At 35.3% G+C, this 14,752-nt stretch overlaps 1 protein-coding gene and 1 pseudogene across 3 annotated transcripts; one reads left to right on the top strand and one right to left on the bottom strand.

The window, feature by feature from the left end:
- Nucleotides 1-611: 611 nt before the first annotated feature.
- LOC138317648 (neurofilament heavy polypeptide-like) lies at nt 612-12,490 on the bottom strand. 3 transcript variants are annotated; one of them, XM_069259459.1, is made up of 13 exons: nt 12,356-12,490; nt 9,674-9,935; nt 9,281-9,380; nt 8,551-8,695; nt 8,057-8,269; nt 7,555-7,596; nt 7,109-7,168; nt 6,436-6,495; nt 6,040-6,141; nt 5,708-5,806; nt 2,373-2,594; nt 1,684-1,764; nt 612-1,384 (listed from the first exon to the last, which is right to left on the bottom strand). In XM_069259459.1, the coding sequence occupies exons 2-13, from the start codon at nt 9,903-9,905 to the stop codon at nt 1,217-1,219; spliced, it is 1,524 nt and encodes a 507-aa protein (XP_069115560.1). In that variant the 5' UTR covers nt 9,906-9,935; nt 12,356-12,490; the 3' UTR covers nt 612-1,216. The 3 variants fall into 3 exon arrangements, with proteins under 3 accessions (XP_069115560.1, XP_069115561.1, XP_069115562.1); XM_069259460.1 differs by having other exon boundaries at nt 6,436-6,492; XM_069259461.1 differs by having other exon boundaries at nt 6,436-6,468.
- Nucleotides 3,777-5,052, top strand: LOC138317649 (uncharacterized; annotated as a pseudogene).
- Nucleotides 12,491-14,752: the final 2,262 nt, after the last annotated feature.

Below are 14,752 nucleotides of genomic sequence, written 5' to 3'. Positions count from 1 at the left end.
CTACACAAGTTGGTTGTATTAATTTTACCAAATTTTAAAATGCAGAGTCTATAACCGTTTGCTTTCAGAAACTGCTTCAGAAAATGTATGCCGATATGGATTTCCTTTAGAGACAATCTTGTAACGTCTTGATGATAACAAGTGTTATTGTATTTGTTTCCCGTGAAACATCTTCGATACCCCAAGGGTTACTATCACTGTCGTGATATCCACCCAGAACTATAGCAAATTTGAACGCATTTCAGAAGGGGGAAAACTGGCCAATCGCATGCCACGGAGACTTCCTTAGAAGAGTACTGAGAGCGATACACAACTTCAAAGCCATACAGCATACCATTATTTTGTTTACGATGTAGGACATTAAAAGACCAATATTCTTGCCTGTTGTCACGATCAGAATCATCAGTTTGCTATGACATAGTCCAGAGATGGATGTAACGATAGTGATAGTATCCCCTGGAATATCCATGATGTCTGTAACATGACAGTGAGTATACTGTGATGTGGTTTTAATGAAAAATTCGCTTGTCATCTTAAACCGTGACACGCACTGTCAATAATGGTAAATTTTGATATATAATACAATGTATAAATATAAATAAGAATTATCAAGTCTGTTCGCTGTTTATTCCCGTTGTCCAAAAAAGTGAGAGATAAGGCAAATATTGATATAATGATGTTATTGGGCTGTTGTACACAAATAAAATAAATCCTATTAAACAATTATTGAGATCTTACAGATAAACTTAAATGCATAGCCTAAAATATTATTTTTCAATATTTCAATTCTCAATTAATGCATTTCTAAACTCGTCATTTGGTCGCAGTCGCCAACAACGTAAATCACCTGCCAGTCAGACGGACGCCTTTTAGATTATATGAAATTAAATATCAATGATATCATATATAGGTGCATAACGCTTATGTCACATGGTTTCTAAGTAATCTAAATTTTTGTCTCAGAATTATTTATAATTTCTTGTAGAAAATAGATCAACGAATTTGTTTAAATTTTGTTAACATAAACAATTTATCATCTAAATGTACACTTTCATACCAATAACGTAATAATAGCCAATCAAGTAAAGACGAATAATTTAAAAAGTAAATAAACTACATCAAATATAAAGGCAAAGAATGACATTGGCATTTGTAACACGAATAACAATCTGGATTTCATTCGCTTGAACTTTTTTCCTGGTATGTCTTGACGATGTCAACGAAAAGACGTCGATTTTTTTCCTGCAGTTGGCAGAACAAATTCACCTTCTTCCTCTTCCTTCTTCTTTTGTGTCTTTGTTTTTGATTTTTCTTTCTGTTTTTTCCCTGACTTTTCGGTTATGTTTAGAAAACTGGTTAGTGGAATAACTTGTTCCGTTTTCCTCTGAAACGTTATAAAATACAAATGCTATGAAATGGTAAATCCCACAAGTTTTACAACGTAATCATTATTATTTGCATCGTTGTTATTCAATCCATTATTTCTGTCGTTTACAAATTTAAGTATTATGATGATCATGCAAAAAACAAACTTGAAAATACTGTATTAGTCTATGGCTAACTCATCATTTCGCCAACTATGCTAAAATATTCTGTCAAATGCATTAACTTATGACTCAGATAAACAATAATCTTTACTTTAACATATAAAGGCAGAGACATCATGTTTCCTCTATTTCTTACCGTTTTAATTGGGGCTTCAGGTGCGAACAGATTCTGTTGTGGCTGCTTTTTCCATAGCTCATCATTATTCATGTCATTCAACTGTGCCAAGATAAATATACCCATATCTACAGTACATGTGATATTCGTTTTACCTTACTATCGGTGGGATTTATTTAAATATAAAACCAACAAATAACATTTCACATTGATAAAAAATTGTTTACAAACTCAGTAAGTATTCTGATTTACCGCCACGGTGAACTTTGACCTCATCGTCACGTCGTTTTCATGTCACAGCTCTATACATGTTCTTCGTTATATTATTCACGTTATTAAAAATTATGTAAAATACAATGTATCTAAAGGAATGGATGTTATAACATTTCTGGCGCAAACATCGGTTAACTATTATATCATAAGTAGTTGTTCAGAGCTTTACACAGCCAATGATTTCTTGAGTATCGTATATAGTTAACACATGAAACAATTAGTACAATTTATACAGATCTTCATGCGATATTTACGCATTTACGAAAATAAAGCTAAAAATATACGTTACTGGGTAATTTCATATTGACACCAAGAACAAACTCCACAGATTAAATGCCCTACTGAAAGAGTAAATTGATAATTTACGACAGACATAATTTATTAATCTGTATTTTATGTGCTAAATTATTACATACGGTAGGGATATTAATTATTACCTTGGTCACCTTCGTATTCAAGGTCCTCTGGTATGTTAGTCGTGTAACGCCCATACTTGGGTCTGATGCCACCTTATTTCCTTTGTGAATTTTGGAAGGTGTGTTATTGGCCTGGAATGCTGCTGCGCGTTTGGATGGGGCAATATCATTATTTCCGAACGGGTTATCTGTGGATTCCAAGACAGCTACAAATTCTGCGGATTCAGTATTGTTCTCTTTTTTCTGAAAAGCAAAACAAACAAAAAAGGAAAAACGACATTGAAAGATACAAAGACCATCTTACATTTTGTTAATAGTTCAGACTTGTGATCGTGTAGTTACACAATCAATAGTTGCGGCAATATAAATACAGGGTTTAAGTGGCTAACATGGTTTGGGTGTTTGAAAGATAAATGTTTCCAGGAGAAAGTCAGCAAACATTAGACAGTTCCTTTTAACAGCCATGATTGATCCTTACTTTCCATCAGTATGAGGCCGACTTGGCCCAGGGGTACAAGGATAGCGGTTCTGGAATAACAATAAGCGGTCTCCTGATAATGGACACGATTCTTTGTATGCTGTATCTTGAATTTTATCACATACCTGTTGAATCTGGTTATAGTAATACCAGCAAATTTCAGACCATGAAATACATTGTTTTGTATTGCACATGTACAATACGGAATGTTGTATTCACCTACTAGCCGGAACTACTTTTTAGGGGAATTCCCTTGTATTGCATTGGTTTATTTTGGGAAGAAAAAAAGTTTGCTACTTAATAAATTGTAAATTTTATTTCTGTACTTTATTTAAAATATAAATTAATAAAAATAATGTTGTGGACTTAGAATAGTTCTGGGTAGAATTTAAATTTGGAATATTAATAAGAGGATGTTGGCAGCAAATAACAACAAGTTGTCGTCTGCTTACACCTTGATATCAGAGCCGGTGTTGGCTTTGTTTATAATGGCATTTGTTGGGGATTTCGACATTTTACATGATTTACTGATGGATCCAGAGACAGATGATGAATCAAGCATTCCTCAAGTTAAAGGTAACGAAACATCGAAGTCTGGAAATGAAATTAGATCTAGTTCATCATCCTCGACCATCGCGTCTTGTGCTCCCCCTCCTCCTGACCCCACCCCCGATACCCATGGCCATGTTTCATCTGATTTAGACGACGCCGATGACCTTATTCCATCCAATATTTACACTTCCGGTGTCTCAGATCTGAGAAATTACATCATGAGTAAAAGAAATGAAAACACTGATAAGAAAACTGAGGGATGCATTAAAAGATTCAAAGACTGGATCCAAGCTCCTCCTAGGTCCGACCCCAGGGAAGTTCTTCAGATTCTGCCATTTGAACTAGATACATACATTGGTGGGTTTTTGCTGTCCCTTCAGAAAAATGTTGGTTCTAATTATGAGCCTGATACTCTTACCAGCTTTCACAGGGGTATCGACCGCTATCTGAGAGAAAATGGTTATAGTTTCAACATTTTAACCTCAGATTTATTTGCCACGAGTCGTCAGGTACTTCAGTCTCGGCGTAAAGAGTTGAAACAGAAAGGACTTGGGAATCGTCCCAATAAAGCTCAGCCTGTCTCAGACAACGAGGAGGAAATGTTGTGGGAATGTGGTCAGCTGGGTCATGACAACCCACATGCTTTGCTAAACACCGTCTGGTTCAATAACACTAAACTTTTGGGGTTCAGGGGGTGTGATGAAAACAGACAATTAAAATGGGGAGATATAGAATTGAAGCACGATGAAACTGGATCAGAATACCTGGAATTTAACGAAAGAACAACAAAAACAAGAGGGGGAAACAGTACTCACATGAGATCGTTTAATCCGAAACAGTTTGGAAATCCTGAAAATAAATCGCGATGTCCGATCGAGGCCTACAAACTGTACGCAAAGCATCGACCTCAGGCGATGAATACACCGGAATCTCCATTTTACGTTGCTGTTAATCAAAACAACAATGGTCAGAAGTGGTTCAAAAATCAACCCGTCGGAAGAAACAAACTTGGTGTAATGATGAAAACAATGGCAAGTAATGCTGGTTTAACTGGTAAGAAAACAAACCAATCCTTGAGAAAGACTCTGTGTACAAAACTCCTTCATTCAGATGTTGCTCCTACGACAATTATGCAGTTATCTGGTCACAAAAACGTAAATAGCGTAAATAAACTATGCCGTCGCCTCATTTAACCAACAGCGTGAAATGTGCGAAATTCTTCAAAATGTGAAAAAGTCTGCTGCATCCTCCAGTGAAGCTTCCAGTGTAACTTCCACAGTATCACACAGGCCTATGACCATGACGGAAACACCACACAGGAAGAGTTTACCAGATGTCACCACGTGTTGTGAGAAAGACGTAAGCCTACAAAATCTTGCGACGGGAATGTTTTCTGGTGCAAATATCAGTGGTGGAACTTTCAATATCTCATTCCAAATATCATCCCAGTCAAAAACTACAACATCTCATAACACTTCACCTCCTCGCAAGTACAAACGTATAGCTCAGCTACCGGACTCCGATTCTGACTGAAGTTAAGCCGTGGGAAATTTTGAGTGTGTGACCGATGTCGGTGACGTCACGATCAGACCATGATATCGCGAGTTGGGAGAATTTACTATGTTATTGTGTTTTTTTTATCTTATTTTACAAGTAATTGTTGTAAATCTTAACGAGAAATTATTGTCATATATAAAAATCAAAACCTGTATCTTACTTGTTGAGTTATAATTTCCTGACTCAATTCGAAAAAACGAGATAGTTTGCAAAATCTACACTTTGTAGCATTTTCTCTTCCTCTCTCTGACAAGCAAGGCAGTGGCTTGTACCGAAACTGGTTCAGACCGGTTTTTGAAAGACGAAGCGAACTGAACATTTGGATTTTTGTTAATCATCTTAAAGTCAATAAAACGATCTACATCAAATAGGGAAGGTATGTGATAAAAGCAAGACCACACACTTGTGTTTTTCTAACGAATCAGAAAGCACGAGTTTATTGTGCGGACGAATATATTCACGAGTGCGCTTGATTCACGAGTGCGCAAGCGCACTCGTGAATATATTCGTCCGCACAATAAACTCGTGCTTTCTGATTCGTTAGAAAAACAAGCGCACTCGTGAATATATTCGTCCGCACAATAAACTCGTGCTTTCTGATTCGTTAGAAAAACACAAGTGTGTGGTCTTGCATATATATTGATCCGTGGTCTAATTCGAACTTAAATAAACTAGTCGTACTAATGCAAAAGTAGTCTTCGTGTTTTTTTATCATTAAGCAGAGATTAAATTTGAATACTGACAAACCCTTTTATAAAGCCCAACTAACCTTTTCGATCGGTTGTACTGGTTTATTCTTCTTTTTTGGTTTTTTGGGAGGTGCTTGTATCACCATCAACGGTTTCTCTGGTTTCTTTTTTGCTGGTTCCTTTCAAAAGATGATACATGTATCATTTCATTATCTCCAAATATAAATTTTTAGCTTTAGTGGTGGTTGGAAAACGTAATTAGAACTGGCAAGAAAGATATTGTTGACGCCTTCTCTTCCGGTAAAAAATATTAATATTGTCAAATATATTCATTTGATGCTCTTTAATATGTATTACACCAATGATTCAAGGACTCAATTTTATTATTTTTTTAAAACAAATTGCCACCTACATCGACCTTTTCGTCCGATGGTACTGGTTTCTTAGGTTTTTTGGGAGGTTCTCGAATCTCCATTAACGGCGGTGGTGGCTTCTCTGGTTTCTTTTCTGGTTCCTTTCAAAAGATGATACATGTATAATTTCATTATCTCCGAACATAAATTTCAAGCTGTAGACGTGGTTGAACAACGTAATTAGGACTGGCAAGAAAGATATTGTTGACGCCAGTGCTTCTCATCGAAGTCATCTATCCATAACTATTGCAGTTTACTCCTATCGTAGACCGCCATTATAACCCCATGTACCGGGTATGAAATTCAATGCATGTCGATACTTACACAATATCACTTGCTTTCCAATAAAATATCAATTTGTGCAATAAATACTTATTGGGGGAGGGGTTACCTACCTTTTTCGGTTCCTCTTCCGGTGGTTTTGGTTTCTGTGGAAAGAAAACTTTTTCCTCCTGCTGTTCAGGTAAAAAAACTTTAATAATATTGTCAAATATATTCATTTGATGACATTAATATTTATTGCGCCAATGATTCAAAGTCATATTTTATTACTTTAAAACAAACTGCCACCTATATAATGGTTTCGGTTTGGATTGGGATATGTAAAAAAATGGTGCCATTTGATATAGAGTTGATAGTAGATAATCTTGACAATATAAATACACATATATTCGTCGATATGATGTTTTCCGTCTTGGTGTGAGAGTAGTACAAAGCGACTTGTTTTTTCAGTGCTTCACGCCTGGTAAAAATTACACGAGGGGTAAATTTCACTAAAGTACATCGATCAAATCTTGCATGTAACGAACATTGTCATTGGCTTAAAAATTTATATTGCATCATAACATAAATGACGATACCGTTTGTAAGGTCGTATGTGATTGGCTGTATATATCGTTAAAATAATAAAACAAAACGTATCTATGACACAAGAACATGGTGCACTCCCATGATAAGCCGCTCAGGGTTTAATTTGAGTACACTAAGATTTATTTGTTATTCCTGCGTTATAGTAAGTAACATTAAAAGATTATATCAAATGAATATATTTCATAGTTAACCACTGACCTTAGGCGGGACGGGCTCCTCCTCTGCCGACTGTACTTGTATTACCGTTGATTCACCCTCCTGACAAACAAGTTTAACCTTTATTTATTGAAATATAAACTAAAAAAAATCTTTCTATATGAATCATCATGTTGCGAATATTTATTTTCTGCTAGGTCTCTTATCGTTGATTTTTCTCCGGGTACTCCGGCTTTCTCCCACCAACAAACCTGACACGTCCTTAAATGACCCTGGCTGTTGATGAGATGTAAGCTAATAAAACCAAACAAAAACTGTATGGAATTTACAATGTGTTAATTTATATATATCTTATCACTTTTAAATAAAGGTTTCAGTTTTGCTATTTTCTCTCTGTATAATTAATATTATCTAGTTGTAATTTGTTCAACATATGTAACCATAAGCTTTATTTAATCAACTTTTATAACTAATTACACACAACTTGCCTTTTTAGATGGCTCCTCAGCGGCAACGTTCGTCAACTTTTCCTGAATATGGGAAAATATTAAATTAATTTTGTTGAAATATAATAAAAATGACAAAAATGAAAATATAATAGTAGTCAGGGTTTGCAACATTCATGATACGCGTTACATGACCTTCACACCAAATTAGGAACTTCAGTAGTATCTTATGTAACGGATACAGTATTTTGTATTAGAAAGCTATTCTATGTAGAATCGGATGTGAAACACTTGTTGCTATGAAAAAAATAGAGCTTTTATCAGCAGTTTGTTGTCCAATACGTTTGGGATTGTGGAATAGTTATCATGTTATGTCGGTTAAGTTAAATTAAACAGAATGAAACAAAAGAAAATATCAGTTGCATTAATCCGCATTCCCTTCATTACTACCAGTAATTTCCCGTACATTACAAGCATTCGCCAATGAATTACTCTGGTTTAACTACTACATTAGATCCTTAAATAAGGGGATAACATTATATACCTCTTCAGCCAAAGCCGCCAATTTGGCGAGCTTGGCTTTTCGTCGTTTCCATCGACAACAGCAGAGTAAGCAGGCAAGGAGACATCTTCCAAAACGCAAACAACATGGAACTGGGGTAAATTTCAGCTTCTTTTTCTTCTTCATCAACAACTTTTGCAGAGCTACTTCTTCTGGTGTGGGTGTGGTTTGAAAGTGAACTTTTCCGTGTGATTTCTACAGCAACAAACAAATTGTATATTTAAAAGATGTAAGAATGCACCACTTGATTTAAGTACAAAAAAAAAGACAAAAATTCGGATATTCGTTTTTTCTTTCAACAAAACACCCTCTTTCATTAATTAAGATTTTAAATGGTGTGTAAGTTGAATTTTCAAGATGAGAACTTCTGTCGAAGTTGTTTTTAATTCTCTATCAGTTTTCAATGAAATTACGCTAATACACAAACAAAATATTGTGTCTGTCAATCTCATAATCCAATGGTAAATTTGCAGCACCTTTCTGAAGTAACGACAACAGCGCGCTCTACACATTCCACATTTGAAGTTGCAGCCCTTTACGTTGAGATCCCCAACATAACAACAACGACGGTCAGCGTAAACGTAGCTCCCACCGAACCCCACTGCCGGGCCATCATAACACCTGTAACATCAATATACCGTGTATCAACGAAGAGTCCCAGTCCCTCTCTGATCAGAATTTAGAATAGGTATCGCTTTGTAGCCACTTGAACTTTTTAACTGACACCAGCAAATGTAGCATGTCTTAATATAAGAATTGCATATATGCTGTCCACATTGCCTAAGAGAAGATTCTGGATCCAAGATCAATTTCTGTAACTGTTATTTTATCGAGTATACCTGCTGCTACTATTGCATTGCATTATCGTAAAAGGCGACTAATTCTGGGACCTTATTTCTCTTTTCTCACAACATCTTTTTTATAAAGCCTCACTTTCGGCGTTGAGCTGAGTGTATCATCTTTTGATGAAGTCCCCTGGTTATCTCCCATGGCTAAACATTTCTGCTGCTCAGTAGGAGTTGGAGTAGGACGATTGGTTTGGTGTCTCTGGCGGTATGCTTCAGTAAGATAGCTCATGCTTGAGTAGTCTGCCAATACTTAAGCTATTCGATCCAATACAACACCAAGCTGCCTAGTAAAGTCAGACCACTCCACAACTCTAACAGACCGACAAGTAAATTAAACCACTCCATAGTTGCAACTTACCCAATTTGATGAAGCCAACACAATAGTAGACCGGCCAGTAAAGCTAGAATGAATGCCCCTACAGTCCCGATGGCGACATACACGATGTAATCCGGCACCTCTGGGAAGTATAATGGAATCCAAAAGTTATTAAGGATATTTATTGCATGTGCAAAACAAAGACTTATTCGTTAAATTGTAAATATATTTTAACTTAATTGTATTAACGGTAAGCTAAAACCTTTTGCTACTCTACAAAATTACCATTATCGTTTTACATTCTCATTTTAAAAATCAAAATCCATTTCGGAGAGGTAGATGGCCTTTTAGTCTGCTAAACCTGCCTATAGTATTAGATTTTTTTCCTGATATATATTATAGGCAGGTTTAGCGGACTTGTGGGCCTTTGATCACCTTCCGATAAATCCTCTGGTATTGATGAAAACTCTTCCCCCTTGATATAGTTGTTTTTGTTCCTGTTCCAGCTAGTGTAACAGTACGGTAGTGCCCCCCACACTCCAGCAGTACATGTCACGGTGGCGTAGCCGGACAGTCCGAACAAGTCATTACAGGCATACGTCACGGAGCTGGCATTCTGGGAGGAGATGTAACCATTGGCAACGCTTGGAGGGTCGGGACATGCCATGGTGATAGTAGCCAATGAATATTCAAATAACTGAAATATATATATAACATACCTATAAATGTATTTGAATATCATACATGTGAAGTTGAAAATCCTTATAATATTGGTTTGATGTCCTATCAACAATCAAGGTCAATTATGGACGTGTGTCATGGTTAATTTATGAGGTGGAGAAAAGCCGGAGTATCATGAAAAAACACCGCTCTGTAGGGATACTTTACCAATCGACCTCCGCAGCACCAGGTGTGTTCTTTTTATAATTCTGTTATGGAGATAAGCCGAAAACTGTAAAATATGTTGGAGAAAGAACTGTATCGAGGCCCGTCAGAGCCGAGATCTGTTCTCTCTCCCACATACTGTACAGTTTGAGGCTTATCTCTGACTTAAAACATAGCAAGTCTTTGTGTTAATAAAGTACACTTTTATTTCAAATATAAGACAGTTTTTTGCCTTTGTCTATGAGCTCAGATAACTCTACCAATGTGCATTCAACCATGACAAATTCAATATAGACAATGGCAACATAGAATTACCTGTACCTGTTTTATATGTGATGAATAACATTCATGAACGGAATGCATGAAGTATACTTTTGGGTTGGACAACTATCTGTAAATTCACTTTCACCATGTCCACCGATAGCGATGGTGTGATATTACTTTCTTAATTTAAGCGATATAATAAGGTGATTTTAGTGACTTTTAGTGACTTTTATTACTACAAGGCCATTTATTTCCAATTTCTGATGTGGTAAAGAAATGACATATGAAACTAGACTTGCAATTTATGCATTTGTTTGAAAGCGACTTGCTAAAATGATTGCATATAACAGTGATTTCCAGGCTACTTCAAAACAGTTGGTGCCCCCAGAACGGTTACATTGAATTAAGAGGATTTAAAATTTCGACCTCTTTAGGGACAATCTTGGATTTATTAATACCATGTGCAATTTCATTCAACAAGCCAATGGGATTTAGGTGAAATTCTTAAATGTAGTTGAAACAATATCAAAATAAGTGTAAAACTAGTGTAAATGATTTGGAAAAAACAACAAGGTTTTCAGAAAGCGGAAGTTAATCCTGTAGATAAGTGTTAAATGGTGAATTCATAATAAGGAGGAAAACTCGATCTGGGATATATACAGAAATTCAGTGGATGGGTTTAATTTTGCATCTTCATTGTGTGGGATTTTTTTTCGTAATTTGGATCTGTTATGGAGAATATTTTATCTGTTATTCAATATTTTTTTAATATTCAATATTCTGGTAGGTTGTGTGTTACAGTAAGTTACCTTTTACTGTCTTATAAGTGACTGTCTTATATTAGAGGCACACAAAAGACAGTAAAAGGTAACATATAGGACAGTTACAGGTAATGGTCCCATAATCCGAGAGTTAAAGTACTGAAACAACAGTAGATGACATCACAACTATCTTTTAATTCTGAATATAAGATTGACTTTTGTTGCAATTTTCTGCTAGAGTACAGCATATAGCTTTTACCGCATACCCTGAGTTTTAATTAATTGTTATTAATTGACCAGATATGCATAATGCATCATTTTGTTTTTAATTTGTTAACACATGTTCATATACTGTAAACCAACTTATTTCCGCGAGCGATTTATCTTAAAACATTTCGCGGGCTCTTCAAGTTCACGGAATTTACTCGTCACGAAAAGAAGTTGGTGTACAGTAAACAATAAAGTTGAGAACTATGCGGGTCAAACATTCCAGGTAAGTATCAAGCAAATTCAAATTCACATACTTTTCCCGCTCCCAAACAAGTCAAAAGAAAGAACCATTTCAGCTGCATTGTTTAGTTTAATCCCCCAGTCACTACTGAAAGTTATCACCGGCACAGATAAGAATCTGTCGAGGATGTTTTGGGTTTTTTTTTTATCAATTGACATTTAAATGTGAATCGGTTGGTCCAATTATTATTATGTCTTCTGAGTTTTTGACTGTCAATAGAGTCAATATACTCCTTTAACATTACTTCAGAATTACTGTTGTGTTTAGAAAATTTAAGATATTTTGGTTAAATATCTTTATATATTACATGTACATGTATTTTAATCTAAGTTTAAACAGTTCTAACATACATGTTATTGAAAAAATGACAAGTACAGTATATCACATATGAAAATCTCTAACGCTGCGCGAGTAAAATTAAAGGACAAATAAGACAAATAATATATATTCAAATATATGGGTTAAAGAAATAGTATAAATCGCTTGAAATAGTAAATATTCAAGGCAAAGAAATAATTCTAACAGTGTATACAAAAATAGTGCAATCTGACCTTTTATCAAGACACAAAGAAACAAACTCAAGTACATAGTATTTAGGACGGTCATTAAAGTCCACAAAATCACACCAAAAAAAACACATATAGAGTACATTCATGAGAAAGTGGGAACAGAGATTTGAATAGATTTGATACTTACGTTACTCCAGCGTTAGATAATGTCCATTTCCTTACAGATCCACCATACAATTAATATAGGATATATGTGGTCATTATATCCGTAATGGTATAATACCGATCAATTTTGACTATATGATCAAACTATATATTATCTACGCAATCATTCAGTAGCGTAAGACAATAGTTTGATGTTCTGATTGACTTAATACACACAAAAACATATCACACGATACCGAACTACGTCTCAATTCGTCCGTCATTTAATTGCGCTGTGATATTTTAGGCTATCCATATATACACACACATTGGATTTGCTAGAGAATATTATACATGTATGCAGCTACAATTAATAATAATCGTTTCGATTTGATGTTTACAAATAAGTATACTTTTGATTTAAACATATTTTATTTCCAATGTTACAGTAAAAAAGGATTTGGCACAAGTTAAATAGCTTATATTAAGCACGTTCAAGTTATTTTTGATATATACAATCAAATGGATGACCTAAGTTATATGCAGATAAACTTAATTAGAGAGAGAGAGAGAGAGAGAGAGAGAGAGAGAGAGAGAGAGAGAGAGAAGGGGAGAGAGATTAGCAGTATTTTGATATAAAATATACAAACACATAATATAACGATAATGATTATAATACTAGAGTAATGGGTCTTTTCCAGCTCAGATGACAATCACATCTGTAACTCTAATCCTCATGTCATGCCATACACTCTGATCTAATGGCTATCACATGGGCACCCAAGGTGTCTCTCTTCTTGTCACTTGCTGATCCTTCTTGAATAACTTGTCACTATACATTTGTCACCCGAGCCGGGAAGGACCTAATTTACATGTTTAAGCAAACAATAGTAATGTAGTATTCTAATTAGATCTATTTGAATCTTTAATAAACTGCTGCGTGGATTGGCAAATAGTTGTGTTTTCTTGTTTTGATGACATAGAAATTCCAAATAGAAATAGATTTAGGTCTAGCGGGATAAGGTTATTAAGCTCACGAAATAATTTTACACGTTGTTCTGCATAATTTATACATACGAAAAAGAAATGATGTGCATCCTCGATACTATAACCACATTGACAATGTTTATAATTTATCAAATTAGCATGATATAAATCGTTATTTAGAGTGCTGGATCTATTTCTTATTCTGGCATGCAATATATTGTATTTTCTATCACCTATAAGATAGTAAGAGGGTTTTTGTGTATCTCTAAGAATACTTCATAATTATAATTTTTTAATACAACGTAAAAAAGTTGATTTTTCTATAATCAACTGATTTTGCATGTTATAGCAACCATAGCTATGTTACATTATAATTATCTAAGCTTGCGCCAATCTCCTCATGCGAAAATAATGCTTGCCTCTCTTTGACTACTGGAAAGTGAGTCCGAAAACCACTTGGGAGGTACTGCCCGCAGGTCGATCAATTTTCTATGGGAACTCTAGGTTTCTGTCTATTCCAAAACATGGTATGTCCTGGAATTATATTGGATGTTAACTAGGTGTAAAAACATTAAAGATGCTCCACATCTGACAAATGGTATTTTTTCTATATCAAAAACAGGAGCAGCCGATTAAGTATTTTTCTTCAGTTACAAAAGTTACTTACTTTACACCATTACCACCATTGAAAAGTTGGAGCTTCTAATTTCACTTCAAGTTAAAAATATATATAAAAAAAAAAATAATTAATTGCATCCCGAAAAAAATCCGTGACACTATATCCTATATGGAATGAAGTACTGATTGCGCATGCACCAAAGGCAAACTAAATTATTTCATGTTATTTTTTGTGCTAATTAGACGTATATATACACGATTAAACACCAATTATTGTTCAAGTGATGAATATCATTTATGCTCTGTTGGCGATGGAGCATCTTTAAACAAATAGAGAGAAACAAATATAATGAACCCCTCTTTGTATGTTCTTGACAACGAATATAAATATGCATATGCATAAGCGTTGTGTTGCTATGTGTAATAATATGTTGTGTGCCTGCTTGATTAAATGAACGTCTTATTAACAGCCAGTGTCATGTAAGGACGGCCTCCCATGTATACGATGCGTTACGTGTATGAAGTGTGTAGTGCGGGTTTTAGGAGACTGTAGTATGTTCGTGTTGTGTCTTCTTGTAATAGAGGAGCTCTTGTCCTTTTTATATTGCTATCTCACTAAAGCATGCCGTCGAAGACACCAAACCGGTCACATCACTAAGCAGTAGGCCCAGTAGAAACGTCTCGGCCAGTGGACACAACCCAGAGTCTTTCTCACAGCTCGGCGGCTCAACAGACGGCCAAAACAGAGGCGGTGTCAATGGAGACTTTAGGAAGAACAAAGTTAGTTAGGATGAAGAGAAAAAGATTAGATCCTATATCGAGTGGCAACATTATT

This window comes from Argopecten irradians, chromosome 3 (genome assembly GCF_041381155.1).
Source record: "Argopecten irradians isolate NY chromosome 3, Ai_NY, whole genome shotgun sequence".
Classification (NCBI taxonomy): domain Eukaryota; kingdom Metazoa; phylum Mollusca; class Bivalvia; order Pectinida; family Pectinidae; genus Argopecten; species Argopecten irradians.
The sequence above is the reverse complement of the archived record's forward strand: the minus strand, read 5'-3'. Positions and strand labels throughout refer to the sequence as shown.